The 26,113-nt window shown below is 38.1% G+C and overlaps 1 protein-coding gene across 1 annotated transcript; it reads right to left on the reverse strand.

Moving 5' to 3' along the window:
• Positions 1 to 10,006: 10,006 nt before the first annotated feature.
• adgrl4 (adhesion G protein-coupled receptor L4) lies at positions 10,007 to 25,521 on the reverse strand. Its single transcript, XM_030083764.1, has 16 exons — positions 25,408 to 25,521; positions 24,787 to 24,936; positions 21,950 to 22,099; positions 20,522 to 20,671; positions 20,063 to 20,133; positions 18,910 to 19,089; positions 18,230 to 18,413; positions 17,979 to 18,083; positions 17,001 to 17,200; positions 14,258 to 14,437; positions 12,823 to 13,026; positions 11,799 to 12,019; positions 11,336 to 11,402; positions 11,105 to 11,196; positions 10,722 to 10,890; positions 10,007 to 10,495 (listed from the first exon to the last, which is right to left on the reverse strand). Exons 1-16 carry the CDS (start codon positions 25,451 to 25,453, stop codon positions 10,433 to 10,435), a joined length of 2,232 nt encoding a protein of 743 aa, XP_029939624.1. The 5' UTR covers positions 25,454 to 25,521; the 3' UTR covers positions 10,007 to 10,432.
• Between the last annotated feature and the right edge of the window lie 592 nt (positions 25,522 to 26,113).

The following is a 26,113-nucleotide window of genomic DNA, read 5'->3' on the forward strand; positions in this document are numbered from 1 at the left end:
GAAGTAGAAATGAGTTTAACTCATCTCTGTCTGTGAGTCGTGGCACTTTGCTCATGGTGAAACTTGGAATTAAAAACTTTTTATTGTTGTTTAATTGATTGACGTGCTTTCCTTCACCACATTTAAAGACGAGGATAGTTGTTCATTTGATTGGTCAAGATTGCACTCTGTTGATTCGAACCCACTCTCGCCTCCTCTCTATCCTCTTTGCCACAAGTGCCAGTGGGAGTAACAGAGTCATGGAGGTGTGGATGTGTGGATGCGTTGCGCTGCTCTGAACTGCGCTGTGCACGAAAATTGCAAAATGTTCTGGATACACCCTGTTGATGGGGCACGAGCATAGAGCAGAGCAAAGCAGGTGCACTGTGTTTACCCCTGGTCTACGAAAATAGAGCCCTTCATCTTGGTTTTTCGCTGGCTAAATAATTCTTCATATTTTGTTTTACTTTGTTGCTCAGTTATATATGTCCTCCTTGGTGCATTGCTCTCTTCAGCACGAGATTTGTCACAGTAAGCTTTGTTTCCTCTTCCACTAAATCAATGTCAAATGTCCTTTGACTCTTCCTCTGCAGGTGAAATTTGTAATTTTCATAAAGGAAATAACACAAACATATAAGTTTACTTTTTCTCAAGTTTTAGGAGCATTTCTTCCGGTTACCAGCTGGCGAAATTGTATGAAATTTGTTAAGGGTAGAATTGCAGCGGTGAACTGCAATATTTTTATAGACCCTCTTACAATTAAAGGACTTTAAAATTTAACCTGTTTTTTTTCTCATTTTACCCTTTTAGCCTCATATGAAGTGTTTTGCTATGCACAGCTTATCAAGCAAGGCCAGTGAATCTCAAGGTAATTAAATGCTTACAATCTTCTGCACTGCCTAGTTATTTCTTACTATAATTTGTTATAATAATATGTTCTTTTGAATTTTGCATCAATACCCATCTGTCATTCTTACCTGAAGGGTAAATGCCTGTGTAGACAAACCAGTGATCTTGACTGTGCACTGTATTCTCACACCAGATTCGGTGAGATTTGGTGCACCAAGCCCAAAATTGACCGTTCCCTCATATTTGTACTCATATATCTTCTTGTGACTGAAGCCAACATCTGGGAGAGATAAACCAAGTCAAACTCCAAATCAAATGCTATTCTTACATATTTTTTAAAATGTTTGCTTAATTTCAAATCAAAGACTTCAGACTTACCATAACGTGCATTTTGGCATGCTAAAACAAAATCAAGAGTGTCAGAATTGAATAAGTTAAAGCATAATTGTCAACTTAAGAATATTTTGATGAGACTTTGTTTAGTTAAACTATTGATTGAAGTTACTAAAATATATCCAAAAGAAAAAAGTGTATGGCTTGTTATCCAAAAATGCAACTTTACATATGATTTTACTGTTTCAGGATTTTCTCTTCATGTCCAGATTTTGTACACAGAGAGCATTTATGAGCAAACTAAGCATTTAGAATCTTTCAATCTTTCGCCTATGAAATGTCAAATATAAACATGACTAAAATTCATCATGAAAGAAGAAGGAAAAAGATTTATCTGTGTGAGTTGCAGCATCCATCCACAGGTAAAAAACATGAATGAATAAAGCAAAGACTTACTGGCTAGAGCCACAAGGCAGCAGAGGAGGAGGAGACCCCGCATGGTGAAACGAGAGCAGAAGAGATCCGATCGCTTGTCCTTATATATGTCTGAGCTAACACTCCACATCGATCTTTGTGAGCAGACCAATGGTTTCAACAGTACAACTGGTGGAGATAAAGCAAACATATTCTCTCTGATGTGAAAGCCATGCTGACCTGTGACATTGTCAAAGTGACATGAGTGATATGTGAAAGATAACTCGCTCAACAGTAGTTCGGGTTGTAGCGTTTGGAAAACTTAAAGTCAAACAAGACAAAGTAACAACCCAACATGTAGGTGGACTGCCCATTAAAGTTTAATGGGCTGTTAAATTCATATCAGCAATCTCTGAAGGGGTGCAAACCTTTTTTATGCTAACTGCATAAAAAAGGTTTTTCAAGATATTCTATTAGTGTATCTATACAAAATAGTTTAGTCTTTAGTTTCTTTTTTAAAGATTGCTTAAAAAAAACAGGACAACATCTATTGGCTGTAGTTTGGGGAATTTTATTTTCATCAAGCAAAGATAAACACACAACTTACAACAGCAACAACCTACTTACAACCTAAAACAGACTTACAACCCTGTTTGTGGGCAGCATTATAGATTTAAAGAAGAACAATTTGTTTTTTTGATAAATTTGTTGGAGAAAATTGCATTCATAAAAGAAATAAAACTAGTTTGTTTAATTTGGTTCTCTAATTTTACCTCAGGGTTTTTGTTTTGTCACAAAAACAACAATTTCTTTTTTCATGTCAAGTGACATCTGTTAAATCAAACAGTCAAACCAGAGGGTCATTTATATACACGAAAATCAAGTTCACTTACTGATCAGTGTTGATCAAGACTTAATCTGACCTGCTTTCATCAAAAATTCTTTGAAAAAGTCCTCACTCAGCCAATCTGTGGCTGTGACCTGTTGAATCCTGCGTAACAGACCAGCCGGGTGTCATGACCTCAGCCTAACCTGATTTATTGAGATCTACATTTGCGATAGGTTCATTATCACTGCCCCACCTGTGAGTCAATCACATTGGATCCTGTGACTCCTGTTTTGAACTCAGTTATATAACTAAAATGACTCATACTTAGTAAAATCAATTATGCTGATTTTTCGGGTCAAAACTTGATAGGTGATGATTTGGGCGTGGGTTTAACATTTGAAATAAATTGCTCTGAAGTCAGTGTTATTTAAGTGAGTTTAACACAAACTGGAGACTGAGTGAAACTCACAGTGGAGCTAACAAAGCCACAATGTACTGTTGAGGATGGAGTTTTCCTCCCTCCGGTGCCGGCCTGGGCTCCCCTCTGATTGCTCCTCAAACCTTACAGATTCTTTGTTGGATCCCAAATAGAGTGCAGAAATAAAGAGACCCTATGCGAATTTCCAACGCTGATTACAATTTATTTGTGCGAACCCTCTCGACAGAATTCTGGTCCTCTGTGTCCCTAGTTTGTCCACGAGCAGCCCTCACTGACAGAGTCAGAGCAAAAAGGCCAAGTCTAATGTAATTTGTGTGTATTAAGTTTTCTGCTAGCAGGCGGGGTGACTTCTTTATTTCACTGGCTCACACATCCCTGGAGCCGGTTTGGGCTGGTTGGACCTCTGCTTCTCGTGCACCGATGTGGATACACTGTTTCTCCCGTTGTTCCAGCACAGCCGCTTCGTGCCTGATAAGGAGTTGTCTTTCTGCACAGAGCTACTCATTAGCGTGTGTCTAATTACACAAACAAGATTATGAGTTCACAAGCTGTATTTTTCCATAATAGTAAATAGAACAGAAAATAGTGAAATAGTAATAGAAATAGTACATTTCCACAATTCTCCCTCTTTACCTGAGCTAGTCTTAGTTCTACAAAGCCTATAGCAAATAGAACAGAAAATAGTATATTTCTACAGTATTGGCTCATTTCACTCAGTGCTGTCATGGCTGACTCAGGAGGAAACACTGGAGGGTGTTTGTAACAGTTGAAATGATGGGATGTGCCTTTAAGAAGCACTGATGTAGTTCCTGTTATCTTTTTGCCCTTCAACTCGACTCCGTGACGACAGGGTTCGTGTGGATACTACTTTTATTTCATGTATGAATCCGTAGTCGCCGTACAACCGGGCTTTGTAAGGTTGGTGATCTTTTGTTTTGTAATAAATGAGCGCAGTGTGGAAACCCCAGACACGTGTGAGTGTGCACTTTTGGCTAGCTTTGCTCGCTAACACATCACCAACCAAAGAAGCACGGACCCAAACCGTTACACGTTTCAGTTTGAAAAATATCAAATATAGACACAGGCATCCATGCACACAAGTTAAAGTCTGGTGTGGTGCAAAGTGATTGATATGCAATTGAAGCTAGTTGATATTAGTTAATGTTAATTTGCTCAGTTTTTTTTTTTTTTTTTTTTTTTTTTTTGATTCTTTCCTTATTTGAGCCGATTCCTTGTCCTGAAAAAACACAGCCTGAGCTCTGCATGACACTCATTAGCCTGCCGGAGAACCTTCCCTCTGGGTACTCCGGCTCCGAAAACATACATGTCAGGTTAATTGGTCACCCTAAATTGCCCTAGGTGTGAATGTGATGTGAATGGTTGTATGTTACTATGTGTTAGTCCTGCGACAGACTGGCGACCTTCGCCTGCAGCAGCTGGGATCGGCTCCAGCCACCCGTGACCCTGAGAAGAAAAAAGCTGTATAGAAAATGGATGGATGGCTGTTTCCTAAAACTAAGAACTGGCTGTAAAAAACTGAACACAGATGGTTAAAGGGAATTACACAAATGAGTGTTGAAAATAACATCAAGGTGTTCATATGAAACACCCTGAGTGAAACAGAATTGTGAATACCACAAATTTACTTGATGAGTGTAAAGATACATCACTGTGTTAATAATACACTGGAAGTGTCAAAAATGTACACTGAAAATCTAATAAATGTGCACATCTAGTATTACAAAACAACAAAACTCGGTGTAAAAAAAGAAAAAAAAGACACCTTCATTGGTGAATAAATAACACTGTGGGTGTTAAAAATGTAACACTGTGAGGGAGTTACAATGTTAACACTTTCAAAAGTGCAAATTTAACTCTGAGTCCGTGAGAATAATATAAACACAGAAAAAGTGTTAAATTTAACACTATGGGAGTTGAAATAACACTTCCGATTTTGCTGTGTACATGTAACGGCGTTATGTAATTAGGATACAAAAATGTAATCCCTTACAGTACATAAAAAATGTAATCTCGTTCCAGGTATATCTGATAGAAACGCAGATTACTAAGCGGGATTACTTGTGAAAACTAGAATTTGGCACTCAGAGAGCGCAGACCTCCGCCACAGGTCAAATCAGTCACTAAGCCGTGCCGCATGCCACACGCCACACGCCACACGCCCCCTGTCGGCGGGCCTGCCCAACTATGTGAAAGACTGCCCTATCTCTCAATGATAAAGAATCCTTTAAAAAATTCCTGGATCCAGACAGTGATCTGGATCATCACTAAAATTCAATGGATTCTAAGTTAGCCCAAGACCCACCTTTCCACAAAGTTTCATTGCAATTTGTCCATAACTTTTTCCGTAATGTTGCTAACAAACCAACCAACAAACCAACAAACCGACGTGATTCCATAACCTCCTGGCTGAGGTGATCAGACGGAATATACCAGCATAGGGTGTTCCTAATGATGTTAGCAGTTGCTGAGCAGCAGCTTCGGACGCCATCTTGGAGGACAAACACATAGTTTCAAACATGTCGAGACGATGACGGATTACTGTAGACTTTGAGCGAAAAAGACAGGATTCTGTATCGTGAAAAGTGCAAGAGGATTGATTACGTTGATCTATACTTGATCACAAGCACGGAATTTACCTGGAACAAGGAGAAATGGCCTGACATCAGCTACTTCAACATCTTTAATTACCTCGTCTACTCGCCAAACCCTCTGTACACCACTGAGGACATGAATGCATACAAGGGCCTGGATGCTCACAATCAGTTTGTGTCTGACTGAGTCAGACAAGTAGAAGTCGCAGAAATCAAGGACGTTTATGTGATAAGAGGTAAGTAAGTGACTGTTGTGGTTGTGGTATGGGTGTGTGCAGCTGGGTGTCAGTAAAGTTAGACAGGCAAAGCCAATAGCAAAGAGGTAGAAGGAAGGGTGGACACTCGACGTCCCAGATTTACAACAGCAGTGTGAGCAGCCTCGTGAATATTGCAAGGCTGACAAAATGAATGTTTGCGCAGCCGCTGCAGTGTCGGCTAGCTAGCTAGTTGTGAATGTTGCAAATTTGAATGCTGAGTGTGAAGACATTATAGTAGCCATGCTCAGCTCAATCCTCACATTATCCCCTGAGCCAGTTGCTGTCATGGCCTCACGTTAGGTCAGACACCATCAGTTTATGCCATCTTACATCCCATCCCAGTAGGCCGCTGTAATATGATTTCTCGACGGTAGTCTAATATAAGTTCAGTTGTGACCACATTGCAGAGCACAGGTTTTCCACAAAAAGTCATTGACATTCCACCCAAATGCTGCATAAAATCATCAAGTAATAACGCTGATCTTACCGGATACAAAGTGGAGATCACGGACTCTCATGTACTTTATGCTTGATTCCTGTACATCAACTGTTGAAATCCTTGTTAGCCAGCCAGCCCGTCTTCTTTGTGATTCTTCTCGAGTCTGCTCTCCTTGGTGACAACAGCCGGTATTTGAAAGAAAGAACGACCCACGTCGTGGTCTGACCACATCCCACAACCAACAATAGCACAAAAGTTCACTGTGATCAGGTCTGGACTACTGTTATCATGCATGGGCGATGACGTGTACTGGAAAATCTGTTGAGGACCGCTTGAAACCACACCGGGTTGTCCTTCAACATGGCAATTGCTGCGGAAAGTCACGTGACCATAACGTCAATTAGGAACACCCTGTTACAGCACACATACCATACGGACATCGAGACACTTCATGGCACTTGACAGCACTTTACAGCACAAACCTCGACACCACCATAGATATATAAACAATAGACGCTGTTGATATATAAAGGATAGACGCTGAATCGACTGCTATCTTGGAGCAGCCTCCAGCTCTACTGTTGTATGTTTAACTATGAATGAAACAACCTGCGTAGTCATGGATTTTAGCACCTGCTGCTGGAGTCACGGCTGCTCCCAGGGAGAGAAACTCATTCTTTGACTGGAAACCTAGACATAATTTTGTATTTAAGTCAGATTAGGCCCAGAACTTCTCTGAACAATGCAAATTCTTCCTCCCAGCCGTGAAAATGTTTTCATCATCCACTGACTCACCGTCATACCTGAAGAAACATCTGCAGGTATGAAACACACCTGAACTCACAGTGAAGCTAAAGTTTTCTTAGCCTGCTAACCTGTCAGTAACCTTCCTGTTGAGAACTGCAGCCTCACAAAGTTTAACCCAGAAGAATCTGATGGAGGCAATAATATCTTCAGCCTGTATGGAGGATTTATTGGAGACTACATGTTACCCTCTGTCACTGAGGAATGAATGAACTCCGCACTCTTGAAACAATATTGTACACGGCATATCTGAACACAAATTACTGCTCCTCACTACAGCAGTACAGTTACTCCGCAGATAGAGTAGATGATATAAATGCCTCTTAACACTGTCAATACAGCTCCTGGTGTTGCTGCTGTACTAGAACTACTAGAGGAACACAGTTTGAACTGATGGTTCTGATCCTGAGTCAGAAAGAAAGTCAGATTCTCTGTAGTTTTAGAGGATGTCATGTTGCTATTAATTGGGACTGAACACAGAGTTCATCAGAGTTCATAACAATACGTCATGAGGATGACACGTTGTATCTATGTCTTTATTTTTGTTTGCTGGTGAAGTAATCCAAAAGTAACTAAAAGTAATCTGGTACTTTACTTTTTTAAATGCAGTAATTAGAGTAAGTTACTGATTAAATTTTTTTGACAAGTAACTTGTAATTGTGCCAGATTATAATTATAAAGTAACCCTCCCAACCCTCATAATTATGACATCTGGAGCTCATAGTCATGACCAAGAAGATCTCTATGAAAGCTCTATTCCAAGCTTTGAAAACAGTAGAGAGAATACGCAAAATACTCCTGGAAATGAAACCCTGAGTCTGAATGACACTCTGATGTATAAATAAAGGTGAAATAAAAATCTGCACCACTACTCTAACAAACACGTATACACCCACCTTCTGTTCTGATTTATCTTGTTCGGAGTCGTCGGCCAGAGTTGTAACTGATCACAGCAAACTATGGGTGAAGGATTGATTGTTAATCCATCACAGGGCAAACACAGAGACGACAGATATCCACACATTCACATTTACACCTAGTTGGATTTAGGATCACCACTAAACCTCAAATGCATGTTTTTTTTTTTTTTCTGACAGTGGGAGGAAACCAGAGAACACAAAGGAAACCCATGAACACACAGGGAGAACATGCAGACTCCATACAGAAACCCTGCCAGTACTCTAACTCAGATCATTCTCATGCAGAGGTGAGAAAGACAGAAAATAAACAAGACATTTCCAAATGACAGCAATGGGCAGTTTACCAGGCCAGAGCCAGAGTTTATAAAGTCTCCAGTGATGAGCTGCTCTCCATTTTCAAACATCAGTGCGTCTGAAGTCTTTAATTTGACAATATGTCGATCATTTGCATTTCAAAGGATCTAGTAAACAGTGTGGTGAACCGCTGCTCTTCACGCTGTTCTATGAAATGGGCCAACAATGCTGTTTATACGTGCAGATTGTGGATGATGACATCGAGCAGCAATCATCCTCAGTCTTCTTTTCTGGCCCGTTTCAGAGTTATATTCAGATTGCACAAGAGAGGGCGCCCTTGTGAAATGGCACAGACGGATTCTCTCCCCGTCTTCAATCTCTGGTGTTCATCCGGCTTTTCTGTTGCCCCTCATGCTCCTGACCAACGTGGGTTCTCAAAATGTGACGTTAAAGCTATGATTTAAAATTCTGGATGGTATTGAATATCACAAATGATAGTAAAATAGTTTAGGTTTTCACCGTCTCTTTGAATATATGTATCGATTATACTTTGGTGTGTTTCACTTTTTACAGTAATGACACACAGCAATGTCCTTGTAACAGATGGAGAAATATATTTGTTAATGGCAAATATTTAGAGATGTATTATATTTGCCCATAGCAAAGCATGGAAACCAGAGGTGTCCAGACTAAGGTCTGTGGGTCAACTGCAGCCCGAGATGCATTTGTAATAGGCCCCCAGTATTCATCAAGAACAGCTTATCACATTCAACTGATTGTATAGCTTTTGGATATCTTTTGAATGTGTATGAAAATATGAATAAAACAAATCTACCGAACTAGTTGTGTCTTGTTGTAATTTTAGGCTGAATTCGGATCTTCATATTGAAAGTCACTATTAGCTGCCATTTTGATCCATGTTCATTGAAAAGGTTTAGTCATTTTCCATTTGTATATTTATAGCCTCAGTTTGAAGGTCAAGATGAATTTGTAAATAGCCTGTAAATGATGCACTTGTTATTTACTTGGTTTTATCCCGAAACTCATTTGTCCTCCTTACAATTGCAACAATTAATCATGCATATTTTGCCAAGGTAAATATAAGGGTTTTTTGAGAATATCAGATTTTGCACACGCTTGAACAGTTTTCTTATCTGTTTAGTGTTATAATTACTGCATGGTGTCACTGGCTCGACTCCATTAAAAGAACTGTTTTGAAACTAATTCATCATCACATTATTAATTAACCTGCTAAACAATATTTCCTGCTCACCTCTGAAGCAGATGTTGATTTTGACCTGGTTCCTTTAAAGGTCCAATTAAAAATAAGCAGTAGTTATACTGTTCACATGTTTCACTGCATTATTTGACATGATGACCATTTTTTTTAAATGGATGTCACCTATGTCAGTTAACTGTTGATGGGATGAGGTTCATAATCTCAGTGATTTGACAGAGTGTACAGTTTATTTCTCCATCCACACCGAAGTCTTAAACTTATTATTGGATTCTGCACCCTGCAAACTAGATTGTTAAGAAATACTGTTTCACTGTTTTACATAATGTGTTCATTTACAGTTTTATTTCACTCGCTTTTTGAGCAAGTAGGAAATATAATGAGCAGAACTTGTGAAGACCCCTTGAAAAATTAGTTCCCCATGTGTCCAGTAGGGGGTGGTGTTGTCCTACCCAGTGGCTGCCAAGTGTCAGTTCTCTGAAACAACAATTCCATTGTACTTTTCTCAACATTCAGCTGTGTGAATCTAACTGAGACATTGCGAGAAGTTTAGATCCTGCATATAGAATAAGTGAGCAGTGGAGATGTGTGTCTGTTTGCCACACTCATTTTAATAATTTACAAGTCCATTTTAAACAAACGAAAGGGACAAAGACCAACGGCGTGCAGGTCTACTTGCAGCAGAGTGCCGATAACTGCAAAGCATGAAATTACTCTGAAAGCACCACAAGTATTTATTTTGTTATTATAAAAATTTAATTTTCAGAATAGTCAATGTTATTTCACTGTGAATAAAGGTTATGTTCATGAAAGAATGAATTCAATGTATTTACTAATCTTAAAAGAGGGAAAAGAAGACAGAAAAACTACAATGCTACACGTTTAACATTTATTGTACATCTGTACTCAACACTTCTCCCAGAGTATCTTCTGAAACATGACAACATAAGTCAGGAGGATATTGCAAAGCTGTATTGTAGAATATTATTGTGCAAGTGCAGATGGTCAGGCTTCGGCTGCATTCATTCATCTTAGGCATTCGAAACAACATGGCACATTTTTAAACAATCGGTAGTACTCTTCCTGAATCTGGAACGACACAAACAGAGAGTATATACATTAACCCATATTATAATATAATATAATATAATATAATATAATATAATATAATATAATATAATATAATATAATATAATATAATATAATGCTACATAACTCTGATTTTTGCTGAGCAGTTATAGTCTTATATATTAGTAATGATCAAAACCCAGATTGTTATTTCAAGCCAAACAGAGACATTATTTTAATATGGTACCTTTCTGGACAGCACACAGAGGAAGATGAAGATGAACATTCCCTGGAAGGCGTTGGTGATTGTGAACAAATAGGCAGTGAGGGTGGTCTCATTGAGAATGTGTAGCACCCCAAAGGTCCAGGTGGCGCCAAGCACGAATAACAAAGCCAAAGCACCTCGGGCACAGGACCTGCAGGAGATGTATAACTCTGGGTCAAACACTGTCAAACACAATGCAAGAGGTAAGAACAAGCTTCACTTTGAGTCAACAATTACTTCTTTTTTTTTATTCTTTCTTTAATTTGATGGAACTGCACAAAAGCATAAAAATTCACCAGCAAGGAGTTTTGAACTTGACTTTTAATATTTTGTGACCCACTCAACAGGAGTGGAGGTAATCCTACCTGATGTTTTCATAGTGGCTGATTTCGGGCTTTTTCACAGCAGTGTGCCGGTACACCTTGTAGATGATTACTCCAAAAGCCAAGAGATTAACCTTTCATGGAAACCCACCAAAACAAACAAACACAATCAAATGAATATTTATCTTTGAAACAATCCCTGTTTGCTGATTTGAATGAATGTTTTTTTTTCTTCTTTTTTTTTGTCAGTATGTTACAAAAGACATTTGTTACCAGGATGATCAAACATGCAGGTCCAATGAAGCTCCAGATGAAATGGTTTTCTGTGCTCAGCCAACACCTACAACACAGAGTGGAATTAAACCAAAAAACAAAACGTTTTTATTTATTGCATTGTTGTAAAGTGTGATTTTATATCAGAATGAACTCTTGTGGATTTAACTACAGCATTGTATAGGCGTGCACATAGCATTGTTACAATGACAAATATTTAGAAAAGCTTCCTCTTCTCACAGTAAGAAACACAACACCCTCTTCAAATATCCTCTCCTGTTGTAATAGCGCATTATAAGTCTGCTTTGAGATTTCTAATAAAACTTTCCTTATTTCCTGCCAGTCCAAACAACTTCCTTTGTATAATTTTCCTAATAATTAATAAACCTGTTTGGCTCCTCACATTCATTTAAATATTTAATGTTCTTAATCATATCTAAAAATGTGAATATTTTTAACTTACACTTTGTCCGTGCCATAGTACTTTGAGCCAAGAGTTGCTGAAATGGCCACCACCACTGCCGGGCTTCCATACCCGAAGATATAAAAGTTGCGGTGCAGAAAGCCTTTGTTGTAGATGACGCCAACCACGATTAAGTACAGATGGATGCCCTCAATGCACATCCAGGCAAAGGCCGCAAGGAAGAAATAGTGCAGTAGCCCTGCAATCACAGAGCAGAAAAGCTGCAGAGAGAGAAAAAAAGCAAGAATGGAGAAGAGGAACGAGAAAGAGGAGAGAAAGATTTGCACTTTCGTTAAATGTCAGATTTAAAATTTTGTATCTACAGGCACTTTGCACAAATTAGATTACAACAGAAGAGTCCATGTTAATTATAATATAAGTAAAACAGTGGCATTCGATGTATTGTGGATTTATCAGCGACACAGTGCAATTGTTTAAGGTTTTTGTAATATGATTTATAACTTTAACTCATCAAAATTCCATCAAATAATCACAAAACATAGGAAAAACAGAGGCCATAGTACCACTCATAAAATATTTAAAGGTTTGATTCTTTAAAGTCCATTAAGCTCTAAATGTGTAATAATTGGCAAAGTAGTTGAAGCTCAACATGAACCTCCCTCTCTCTCTCTCTCTCTCTCTCTCTCTCTCTCTCTCTCTCTCTCTCTCTCTCTAAATACATACATATATGTGTGTGTGTGTGTGTGTTTGTGTGTGTATATATATGTGTGTGTATATATATATATATATATATATATATATATATATATATATATATATATATATATATATATATATATATATATATATATATATAATTTATGTAGTTCTCTCTCCGTGTTTGTGTTTATTTTCACATTCACTGTCACAGTAAAGGTGTAATATTAGAAATAGTGTGCAACATACACTGCAGACACTGAATTTAAAAACCCTTTAAACCAATAGAAAATCAGTTCGAGGACTCATTGGTCCAGTTCAGATGAACAGCTGCTCTTGTTTTGCAGTCTTGCGGCTGCATCCTCACCTTGTGTGTGTTCATGTTGATCCCCACGAGGAAAATGAACTCGGCCATGAAGAGGCTGCAGCACAGGTTCTTGTGGATGGTGGTTCTGGTGCTCTGGATCTCACTGAAGAACCAGAAGGTGAAGATGCACATGGACAAACAGATGAGGGAGATGATCATCCCCAACTGTGTGATCCGGGTCAAGACGGTATAGTGGGCCACCAGCTGAGAAACAAATGGAAAGGGAGGTGTTTCATTCACAGTTTCCTGGTATGCTGGAGTTGTAATTTGCTGCTGTTTCCTGCTTGGAATCACTTCATATATCACAGGTATAAACTGAGATTATGCCGTTATGCTGGCACCTGATGTTCCTAATGTACAAGAGATAATGTCTTTAATGGTTTACTGTGTGATTAATGTGTGACTCAAATAAACTCTTTTGCTTATCTGCTGAGTTTTTATTTTTCTCTCCTTGTTTGGTGAAATGATCCAAACCCTGACTGTGCAGAAGCAGCACTCTCAAAATCTGACTTTATTTTCTCGTTACTCACCGATGCGTCGATTTTAAACTTTTACAATATTTCACAGGTCAAACTACATAAAATATCCGTGGGTTGGAAGAAAGTTTCAGAAGTAGTGGGCGCTGTTGAGTGCAAAAGTTGATGCATCTTATAAAATGGTGGGTGGATATCTCTTTGAATGTCTCAACCATCAAAAATATGCAGTGAGTCACCTTGCCTGCAGGTACTGTTAACCCTTAAGAGCTTCCACTGATTTCTGGTTTCAGTGGAGACTTTTCATTCCATGGAAGAAAGAACGCAATATAGTGGATAAAACCCTCCCACAGTTTTTGTACATTTAGTTTTAAAACAAAAATATTGGTTTTGGTATTAAAAAAATCTAAAAATATGTTTACTTGATATCTAATGTTGACCACATGTTAAATCCTTTACAATCAATAGAATCATTTGTTGTATTTAAAATAATAGAAAAAAAAATTCTTCCTTAAACTCAAATAAAGTTTCCCAATTTTCTCTGTGATATTTTAATCCCACGAGGTGATCTGAAATTTGTAATTTCCCATTCTCATAACGTGACATATTATCGGACACTCAGACCACCAAAAAATATGCATCATTATTTCGTATGAAGTAACAAACATCTTCTGAGCTTTAATACACTACAAATGACGAATCAGTAAGTGCCAACTGTGGGAATATCACCCAAAGAGGTCACTGTTTTTAAACACCAATTTCAAACTGTTTCACAAAATAAAATATAAAGTTAAAACAATCAGACAGTCAAATGAAAATCTATTCCAAAGAGGAAAAGAAGATAGTTGATAACGGCAGTCAATTTTTCCTTGAAAAAAAAAAAAAAACATTGTTCATAATTGGGCTACAACACAAATTGGCAAATAATAACCTGAGTGCATAGTTAATGTAAGATCACTCACGTTGGCTCTCCCAGAGGACATGAGAATTGCAAAATGTGTGAGGTGATTGCAGGAGCAGGTCGTTGTGTTGCTGTTGACGTGGACCGTCTTGCAGCCGTGAGTGGCCCAGCGGCCCTGCAGGCTGTTCACCTCGTAGTCCCAGAAGACGCACTTTGTCACATCAGCTTTAGTGTCGATGGGCTTCGGGGGGGAGGCAGAGGAACAGAAAACACTGTTAACTGTGGATGGAGCCATTTTTATTAGTTCTTGCGGTGCCAGGCTGGATGATATCACATCAATGGGAGGTTAAAAGTGACAGCGCAGGTCTCATCAGAATAGCAGTGAAAGTTAATTATAGTCCAGCTAACGTCTGAGGACAGCAGGTATCAGACGCAATATTAAAACTTTTGATTTACATTAATTTCAGGCACCTTTGTGTGTGTGTGTGTGTGTGTGTGTGTGTGTGTGTGTGTGTGTGTGCGTGTGTGTGTGTGTTTATTGCTGTTGTGGGAAGTGGGAACTGTTCATTCACAACAGTATTTATTTGCATTTCATCCATCCTATTCATAATTAGCCTGAAACTACACATGTTGGGAGCAGAGAGCCGCTGCAGAGCAGAGCAACGGAGCCGTGGAGGCTCGAGGGCCACAAGCTTAAGCTGTCGGCAGGGAGCACCGAGCACAAGCTGGCTTGGCTAACCTTTAGGCTGCCCCTGACCCTCGAATTGGAGCTGTAGTGAATACAAAAACTACAATAAAACAAAACAGGATTTTTTCACATGGTTTAATGAATAGACTTGATCTTTAGAGAAATTAATGTAACCATTGTCCCCAGATGGATGTAAGCACTTATTTTATTATTAAAAGAGTGCAATGCATAATATTTGTCATGCATGTCTGTGGATCAATGTAAATGGTGTGTGTGTGTGTGTGTGTGTGTGTGTGTGTGTGTGTGTGTGTGTGCGTGCGTGCGTGCGTGCGTGCGTGCGTGTGTTCTTTCCAATGAGTAATATAAAACACCGTCACTGATGTCGTTTAAAAAAAAAAAAAAAAAAATATATATATATATATATACATATATATTTATCATTGTGGCTCACTTTCATACAATTAATGTGAACAAGTTAGTCTTGTCTACGTTGTCAGGAAGTTTAAACCTCGTGAGGACACAAGGAGGTCCCAGTGAAAAAAATTCAGATGGTTAAGGGCAAGTTATTGTTGAGGCTGATTTAAGATTCATTCTGCAGAAAAATAAGTCAATGCAATGTCCAATAAAGCTGTCCCACACACACACACACACACACACACACGCACACATGCACACGCACGCATACACGGACCAACATGAGCATGTACTTAATTTTGGAATAACAATATGCTGTTTTGCTCGTCCTATAATTACTCAACAATCTGGAAAGATTTACTCACTGGCATCAAAAGCAGTCAAGGTTTCTCTCCAACACTCAGTTATTTTTCCAAACATAATTTGAGTGTGTTCGTGGGTATTTTGCTGTACTGTTGCATCACTCAGCTCCTTTAATAATATGTGAGCAAAGTGTGTCAGAGAAATACTGAACAGATGCAGGAAAGGAAAAAAAAGGGAATCCCAGTGCATACACACACGGAAACACCACTTCAGTGGTGCAAATGTGCCTGCATGGAAATGGAGTCCAAAATTATTGATTGTTGCTCTTTAAAGGCAATTTAGAGCAAATTTTCACTGCTCAACATAAATCACCACCCCCTTTATCTGGTTTAAACCCCACAGGTCCAACAAAAATAATGATTTCTCTTTCTCATACATTTTAATTATCTTTAACGAAAAAAAAAAAAGATAGTACATTAACTTTTAGGGTTATTTATCTCATTATGCACATTTGAGCATGTTCTCCTCCTGCCTCCTTTGCTATTTCCCTTAATAAAAAAGGTCATTGCAGAGACATAAAGTGAAATCCAAAAATGTGTCAAAAAATTTAGACAAAGCACCAAATATTCCTCCCATGTGAGTTTGTTTGAATTTGACTTTAATGGAAGCGCTCTGGCTCTCATCAGTTCCACACTACAATCAGTCTGGAAATAAAGACTTTTCCATACATCTCAAAGCAAAAGAGCAGCACAGTGACGGCTCAAGGCTGACAGGGATACAGATGCTAAATCACTGAAGAGAGAACTGAGCAAGACTCCAAAAGTTATGTTGATGAACATCTGACACAGGAAGTTCAGCAATGGCTTTAAAGGCGCAGGTTTATCTTGTTATGGTCCAACTGTAAGGCTGAGAAAAAAAATGCTTTGAATCGTAAAGACATAAAACTATGAATTGTATTATTTCACCATGACATCTTTAAAAAAAAATAAAAATAAAAAATCTGGATACATAATTAACATCTCAACACTGAGAGAGACATTGAAGACTTGTTTTCTAAATTTTTGGTTGCTCTAGGTTCTCTAATGGGCTAAGAACAAATATAAAAGGTTGTTTCACATTAATAACTTTACCGCCAGTTACTACTAAATGTCAGATACTGCTCCTTCAAAGGGAAAAGTTGTGCTTCTTTTTTTTTTTTTTTCACTTTTCAACATTGTTTGGAAAAATCGCAGCAAATATTTTTTCAGAAAGAAATTTAAAAAATATTTAATAAATGGCCTTATATTTTGAATGTTTTGTTATTTTATGGATTGAAGCAGGGATGCATTTTGAACTGAAACATTGAGAGAGCAGAACTGAAATGTAAGTTCAGTTGGCCCAGCAGCGAGTGTGTCATTACCTGGTTGTGTCTCAAAGTGAAGGTGACATGGTCAAGTTGGTAAACGCCAGCTGGCTTGACGGCGGCTGCCATAACTTGAGAGTTGACAGTGATCTCCCCAGTTTCTGCATACCGTGAGTAGTCGGTGACACCAGGGTCGCTGCTCGGCTTCAGGATGTCACTGACACTGTCATATCGCACAAACACCACGGACACACTCTCTGATAGACAAAAAACAAACAAAAAATAGAGACAAACTTACTGCATGTTTGATCACTTAATACAAACAGAAATAATGAATTACAAATACACACATTATTATAATTCAGTAGTATGCTGACTATTTGTACTTCTGTCAGTTTTTTATTAATTTTTACGTGGAATTATATGTACTAGAACACTGTTGAATTTTAAGTTGCTATGAAATAGTGGGGTTTTTTTTTAAAGCTTTATCTCAGAAAAGTGCTTTATCATACACATTCTCTGCATATAAACTTAATCCGATGTCTGCTACTGACAATGCAATTAAATGAAATGGAGAAAACTAACCAATTCTTTCAGTCGTTTAAGTTCATTAATTAAATCATATAGTCAGTGTAACTGAATTTTTACTTCAGTACAATAAAAAAGAGTTTGTACTATGAGGCTGCCTATCAGGTCATTAGATGACAGCAAATAGCTGAGGAAGTTATAATGTACAATAAGCGTTCATTTACTTATTTAGCAGTACAGTTTTATTTTATAGTTCAGCATGTTTACGAATGTAACACCATTTGAAGACAGGAGTCACGAGAGACGGTGTATAAAGTTAGTCGACAGGGAGTCAAGTTCGTTACTCAAACTACCAAAACCCTCAGATTTTTGCAAATGCTGGAACTAGATGAAAAGTTCACAACTAGAGAAAAATCTTCACACATCTGTTTGTTTTGGGTGTTAACCAAAACCATGCTCCCTTTTCACAGGATCTAGTTTATTTTCCTCTAGCCTGAGTTACTTCACCATTTGTGTCCTTCTCTGTAGCCGTTTTTGGTGTGAGACTTATGTGATCTCCTCCAATGGAAGTGGACAGTGTGTGAAGACTATCAAGTGTGTAGACTTTTAATTCTGTGGTTGAGGGAAAAAAAAGAAGACATTAAACAAAAGAAAAATGACAGTTACGCTGAAATTTTGCACAGTGGGAAGAAAACAGTGTGATAATTTAATATGATTTGAACCTCTGTCGGAGCCCTCTGCGTTAATATCTTCCTTACCCATTTCAGAAGCTTTGATTTCGAGCTCAGTTGGAGTTTTGTAGTTCCCGGCCAAAGAAAGAGCAGTTTCTTCGACAAAATGCAGGAGTTTAGTGATTGTATGGTCACGACGCTCCTCGTTCATTCTGCTCCAAGCAACCATCTCGTCCTTTTCCACCAGGTTGTTTACAGCCTTCACTAATTTCTGTTGGAAAAGGACATCTTTTTTCATTATGAATTGTGTGCAGTAACACAGCATATAATGTCTTTCTGTCCTGCAATGTGTTTCTAATTAGATGTGGTCATGTTTACACAGGTTTGTCTGCTATAGCCTCTCTCATTAGTTGTTGATTATAATGAAGTTTCTGTCCGTAATAGTGTCCCATGATTATCTTACAAAACAAGTACTAACATATATATATATCTATATCTATATATATATCTATATATCTATATATATCTATATATCTATATATATATATATATATATATATATATATATATATATATATATATATATATATATATATATATATATATATATTCCAAAACATACACATTGGAATAAAAGCAAAGAGACTGTACAAGATTATACTATGTAATGTGATTCTTTCCTACTTAAACCAGTTCAAAGCATAGCTTCCAGTTCAGGCAGAATTTTGAATATTTACTGAGAAGTAAGAATGGTAAACAAAGATTACTGAAAGAGTGGAGTTGACGGCAGATGGTTTGACAGTGTAATCCTTTTCTCCAGCAGCCAGCGTTGATGCGGATCGACTCAGGGCTTCGACATATGCTATCACTTCCACTGAGGTAAGTTCACCAGACGACTGCTTGGCAATTTCTTTCAACAGGCTCTGGGGCTCCGTGAGGTTGCTCAACTGAAAGAGAGCACAAGTATTTGTAACTAAATAAATAATCCATATAAGTACAACTTTCTTTTTTTTTTTTTTAACTTTCACTTTAAATGGCCATGATTTGCACTTTGTTGTATTTATTTAGACAGGAGCTGAGATGCAGCCGGTGTCTCTTCTTATCCGTAGAAGCCTCAGTGGTCTAAACCTACAACTGTACCTGAAGGCAGCATGAGTTATATGTTGCTTAGTGGTTTTCTTATTGTCCATCTGGGAGTTTTTCTTTGGACACGATAGTTTCCTAACATAGTCCAAACACCACGTACACAAGGAAAATGAGTTATGTTAAATTGCCTGTCGGTGTGAATGTGAGTGACCGTCTGTATCTGGCATGGAGTGAACTGGAAATCTGTCCAATGGATGAACCCAACATTAGCTGGAAACGTGTCCAGTGACCCAGAGTTAAATAATAAATATGAAATTACAAAGCTATAAAGCTGCCTGTGAGGATCACAAGCCTGGACCACAGACAGCAGGCACCTGAATGCACCGCAGGCACATTATCATAGGCGTCTCGGGGCGATCCTCTGGATCAGCTGGAGGGAAAGAGGCACAAACTCCAGCATCCTGGAGAACGCTGATTTCACCAGTATCACAGCCACCATTGCCCAACAAGAGATGGACTGGCTGTGAATTTTATGCCGCCTCATTATACCACATAACACAGTTAAGCTATGAAAATCCTTTAATGTTAAACTCATTAATGAAACATCTTTAGAAATAAGCAGAAACTGAAACTATCACTTTCGTTTTAGCTTAAAAAATCACACTGATATTGTCAATCATATTAAACTGATTTACTGATGGGTCTAATAAAGTGGTCAGTCAAAGTTTCAGCTCACCTCCTGTCGTGTTTATCACCTTACTCTCCAACAGAGGGCAGCGTTATCTCATCATTTTTTACTTTGTCTGACTGAAATGCCTCCGGAGGAGTACTTACATATTCAAGAGTTTTGTTGACGGCCTGCGTTGTACATCTGATGTTGTCATGGCAGTTTTTTTGAGGATGTTCTGAAAGACAAACATTTCCAAAATCATCTGATTTGCTCATTATCATGATTTTTCCCTGGAATAAAGGTTGTTTCTGTAAAGTCTGGGTTTCACAGAAAGCTGTGACAACCATAGCATCACAGGTCATTTCTTGCCATCAATGTTGCTTAAAAGGATGGACAAGATGAGGATTGCCCTGTTTACTTGATTACACAAAAAAATCTCAATGAAATATTCAACATCTCTGCATATGTGTTGTATTTGTCTAAATAAAGTATTTCCGAAAAAAGGAGAGACAAAAGACAAAACATATCCACATTCTCATGAGCTTGGGAGTGTGTGTGTGTGTGTGTGTGTGTGTGTGTGTGTGTGTGTGTGTGTGTGTGTGTGCTTCTATCCTCATACCGACCTTTACATTTTACACCCCTCTCAGGATGAAAGTGCTTAGTGCCTGACGATGGGATATAATCACGCTGACAGGTGCAATAGAAAGATCCATTCGTATTATGGCAGTGTGAGTTTGGCCCACAGACTTGTTCTGACTTGCATTCATCAATATCTGAAAGATGCAAATGAATAGTTCAGTAAAAGATCAACTAAGCCTGATTCAAGATATCCCTCTGCCCAGATCTTAATTTGGTGGAAGACAATTTACACACTGACAAAAGCTGTAGAAACAAATCTGCACAATCTATAATCCCCAAAACTCTGTGCCCTGTATGTTATCAGGGTGTAACCTGACTTTGAATTATCCTCTTTTGTGACAATTTATTTTATTCTATTTCATTTTTTTCTTTCTTTTTTTTTTTGCCAAATAATTATGTGATGCTATAAAAACAAAAGACCAGACAATTATTTTAATATTTTCAAATCAAAATTATCCAACACTGCTAACGTCGTTGCACTGACACTAAAAATGTAAATTCAGCATGATGTGCATTTAATGGAAAGTAAACGTTTGCTCTAAAAGCCAAATACTTTTATCAACTGTTGGGCTCTATCAATAACTGGACCTTTGTTCAGGCTTTTTCCTTGAAAAGCACAGGGCATTTTTGTGATTTATGGTTTAATACTATGGCATTTCTTCATTTTATTTTATTTTTTGTGTCTCTGGCATTGCCATTAAGGTCTGGATGGAAATGCAGAAGTTAAAATATCCCAGTTTTGAGTCTGGTTTGTTAGAAGTTAAAAGCAACAATTTATTTAAAATTTCCATACATCCAGTTAAGTTTTAATCTGTTTCATCTTACTTATGGTTGCAGGATGCTGGAACTGATCTGTGCTGAATCCACTTATTTTTTAGATTTCAAAAAGTGATCATTTATTTAAAAAGTTCATTCAGCCACAAACTTTTGTGAAAAGAGGAGCTTTAACTGCAAACATAAAATAAAAATCTTCAAAATTAATACATTTTTTAATAATTTTTACTTTGAATTCGGTTATTGTTGATTCCTTTTTAAAACTTTAATTATATAAATACTTAGCATTTTACATTGTACATTAAATGGTGTGAGGTGGGGTACAAATTTGGATAAAAGTGCTACTCTTTTCTTGCAAAACAAACAAAAGAGGATCTCAGATGGTTTTCCAGTGCAGCAGATGGGAGAGAAGTAAGAGGTCGAGGGAAAAATAACCCTCACCATATTTTTTCTTCTCAGTTCAGTGAAAGAAAAATACTTTAAACATACACAGCTGCATGTTGACCATACGGACACACACTTATACACATGATACCAATGTGTGAAGTCTGCTCTCTGTACAGTTTATAATACATTAGATCATTAAGTTCACAGAGAAACGTTTTCGTGGCTTTACTGCTGTATCACCGAGACATTACCAATGCATTCTGTGCCGTCATTGGGCTGAAACTCAGCTATTCCTGTTGATTTATATCCAGTGACACATGTACAGTAGTAGCTGCCTGCTGTGTTGGTACAGTTCCCCCTCTCTCCGCAGATATTGGTCACATTCTGGCACTCATTGTCATCTGTGAGGAAAACAGGAAAATACAACGTGAACTGGGTGAGAACAGAAAGGAAAAAAAAAATACTTAAAAAAAACATTCTCTTTTAAAAGAAAAGGATCATCAAAAACAAATAAAGCATTTTGCATATTTTAGGAAACAACTGCTGTCATATGTTCCAGATTTTGGCTCAAAATTTGAATAATACCAACTGGCTCTGATTTGCATGCATATACCTATATCTGTACACTATTAAGATACACTCCTCATCTTTGTCACAAATAGTGCAAAGAAGCACTTGAAGTAATAAAAATAGGCTATCGCAGCTGAGTTAAACCATTGTTTACCTCTTTTGTTTTAGAAGAAGGTCTGCTATATCCTTGGATGCCAATAAACTGTTATCTGTTCTTGCTTTTACTTCTGTTTCTTTCAATAAATTTCCCAGAGGCAAACTCAATTTATGACAGGAAAAAACAAAAAAACAAAAAAAAAAACAGAGTGTGGCAGTGTTACCACTTCTTTGTTGGGTAAATGTATTTTAATTGAGACATGAGCAAACCTAAGCGCAGTTGTATTGTAGATGTGTGTTCACTTGCTCAGGAAACTCATTGCCTAAAATAAGTTTTGCTCCACTGAGATATGTGGATATCTCACTTCTGCGTCTTTGGCAATAAAGTCATTTCTCCTTAAATGCTGATGAAGTGTTATTTCTCTTGGACAGCATGTGATTGTAACGCCGTGATGATTAACCTAATATTATGAAATGTGTTTTTTCTCTGCTGGATAGGAGAGATTTTGCAACAAAGCATTTAAATTAACCTAATATGTTGGCCATGGAGACAGGAATTTACATCAAAATCTGTTCTCCATGAACAGAAACCAAAAGTGGTCCTCTAATGTTTCCATGTTTAGCCATCAGTTCAGACGTAGTCATTTATTTTTAAGTGACAATGTGGTTTTCAACTTTAATCAACCTACTGATACAGAAAACCCAAGCAATTAAAAGAGCATCTTCTTAAATTCTTTTTTATGGAGGACACATTCTTCAGTCGTGGTTCTGAGACCATGCTCTCTCTAGTATGGTTCTCATATGTGCTCCATGTCTACTTTGTCACAAATTTGCCAGTGATCCTGGGCCCAGGTGTGGATCTGAACTTGATGGAGCTAAGTTTTGAGCTCGCTTTGATTAAAGTCTTGGCTGGGCGTAACTTACATACAGTTTTAATTGTTCACATTTGTGAGTGCGGGGCGGTTGTTTGTCTGTGAAATGAAGTAATTCACATTACTGAAAATGATTGTGATTCCACTCTCTGGGTTTACAAAGCAGCAGATACAGAGCAGTTTTCCTACAAATGCATCTGCTGCCCAGTCATTGCAGAAGAAGTTCTGTTTCAGATTAGTATTCAAACACTTTCCGTCCCTGATTGCCCAGCTTATTGGGAATGACGCGGTAATTTTTTCCAGTGTTGAGTTCTCACTTGTGTAGGTATCACAGATGTTTTGCTCTTCTCCCCATCACCTTTCACACAAAAAACTGCATAATAAGGGAAGTCCTTTTCTCTGATGAGGGCGGTGACATTGTTTGAAGAGGAAATACCTTCATAACACGCAAGACACATTAACTGTCATTTCAGTGCAAAGATGCCACCCACACATTTTATGATTCACTTTGATGTCCTGTTTTACCTCCAAGTATACAATCCATATTTCTGCTCTGTTGTTACCACAGAGAAACGATGCCGTACATGAGAACATCCCAAACTGTTCTTCAAAAAAACGTCATCCACAGCGTTGTTTGTGTTACTCATATTTTTGCCTCACATTTGGACTGAGAAATGTGTAAGCTTCACTGTGATTGTGATCAGATTTGGCCAGGAAACAAAAAAGGGTTCCAGGAATTCTAAACAAGCCAGAAACATAAGAAGAGTAACAATGAGGACGGACTGAATAGCCACACTTGCCAATAAAAATGTCACTCTTGAGGCGGTTTCATGGTAGTGTTTTTCACATTGAAGTGGGCTTTTTTTTCCAGTCATGACCGGAATTTGCATGTTACAAACTACCACAAACATTTTATCAAACAGAAACAGAAAGACGTGAAAGATACCTTGAAAACCACACGTAAAGGTGTTGCCTTCTGATAAAGATTCAAAATTGACCAGCCCTTTGAAATCACTCATCCATATTACTTTAATTTACACGCACAGAGCCGTCATTATTCTAAAATGTCCAGATTACTTATTAACCGCAATTACAGAATAAAATATAGTTGGAATAATGGTCCATTGCACATTAAGAATAATCTTTATGTTAGTTAATTTGCTTCTGGTTTTCTGGTAAGGCGTCTTGAGATTATTAGTGATAAATGCCTCCAGTACAGAACAGGACAAGTTCATTTGCACTGATAATATGGTCACAAATAGGGCTTCAGTCCTCTTTCAGGCTGAAACGTAAAATCAAAAGGTATTTCATGAAGCTTTAACACATCTATTAATATTTTTTTCCCACTTTTTTTTCAATTAGTCGACATGTTTCAATATGTTCAACACAATTACTGAGCAATACATTACTGTCAAGATTAAAAATTAATAAAGGTTCCCCAGAAAAAAAAACCTATCATATGTCCAGGGCAGTTACTTAGAAGGCTAACTGTTGCATGTTTAGAGGTAATACATGGATAGATATGTGTATGTGTGTCGGTTTGTATTCACCATTGCAAAAAGTGGTTCCATCTCCAGTATATCCATGTTTACAGAAGCAGGCATTGTGTGATCCATTGAGGGCCTTGCATGTTGCAAGTTGGTGACAAGAATCGCAAATGTCAGAGAGGCTGCATGGGTCCATCAGACTGGAGAGCCATGCTGCGGATACACAAGGGTCGCAGTTTCACAGATAGCATGCCATTAATATTCAGGACCATTTTGTGATATTGCTGGCGCTTTTCAAAGGTGTGTGGATTCAGAAAGACATGATCTTGGCTGTGTTAATCTGCTGTATTTAACATCTTCTCACAGGAACCGCATGACTGACATAATCCACTGAACTGCAGCACACACACAAGCACATTCAGACTTCACTTGTAGAAGAAACACACAAATTCACAGGTGAGGAAAAACTTTAAACACCTGTATTGAATTTGAAACTATTTAAAAAACAAACAACGTAAACATCAATGACACTCTATTCCCTAACAAGACATCATATAAAGACCCTATAAAAAGTTTACCTCTTTCTCACTCACTCTCTCACTCTCGTTCTCTCTCTCTTTCTCTCTCTCTCGCTCTCTCTCTAAAAGATACCTGCCATGCTGTGATCCACATAAGCCCACGTACCTGTCAAAAGTACAAGTTTCATTGGTGACTTGAGTAAAGACTCCATGCTCGCACTTAGTCTGGATTTTACTCACGGCTTCGACTGTGGTGGGCTGGCTGGTGACGTAGTCTATTTCCTTGCATCAGTTTTCCTGTTTCCCTAAACCTGGCCCTTCCTGTGCTGATCTTTAATCTGCCTTCAGAAACATGCAGCCTGGTCCCTTCCAACTACCACGCAGCACTCCAAACACTCAAATCTTTTTTTGGACAATTTCACACCAGATATAAAATACATTTTAGCAGCAGCCTGTCACTTCTTTCTAGTGTTGTTGACATTTTGTGCTATGTTGCCATTTTTGAAGCCCCCACACCATTGTTCTCTCTCGAACACGCACAGTAGGCTATGTAAACACAGGCCAAAACAACACTGACTGACTTCACTGAAGGACGACCCCCTCCCTTCCGCAAACGATTGTACACAAATTCACACTCACATTCCAGCAGTGTGTGTCTTCCTCAGACCATCACAGGGTTCCTCAGACAAAGGTTTTAATATCTGCTCTTCTTCTGGCTTGAAAGCCGCAACAAACTGAGGATGCAAGCCTCTGACCTTCAGTCATGCAGGCTGCATGATGTGCTCCAGATTCTTTAGCAAAGTGTCGATGTTAGCAGTACACAGGCTTACGATGTGATGAACAAAGTGAAATAAAATACTGATTTATAATTC

The sequence above is a fragment of the Salarias fasciatus genome, chromosome 23, assembly GCF_902148845.1.
Source record: "Salarias fasciatus chromosome 23, fSalaFa1.1, whole genome shotgun sequence".
NCBI lineage: Eukaryota > Metazoa > Chordata > Actinopteri > Blenniiformes > Blenniidae > Salarias > Salarias fasciatus.

What these genes read in the sequence shown, in the direction of transcription:
- adgrl4 (XM_030083764.1), bottom strand. Translation starts at nt 25,453, where the DNA reads ATGGAGTCTTTACTCAAGTCACCAATGAAACTTGTACTTTTGACAG. An exon ending in TGGAACCACTTTTTGCAATG is followed by an intron (nt 22,100 to 24,786) that starts GTGAATACAAAC and finishes TTTTCCTCACAG; the next exon opens with ATGACAATGAGTGCCAGAAT. An exon ending in TCAACAAAACTCTTGAATAT is followed by an intron (nt 19,090 to 20,062) that starts GTAAGTACTCCT and finishes GCTCTCTTTCAG; the next exon opens with TTGAGCAACCTCACGGAGCC.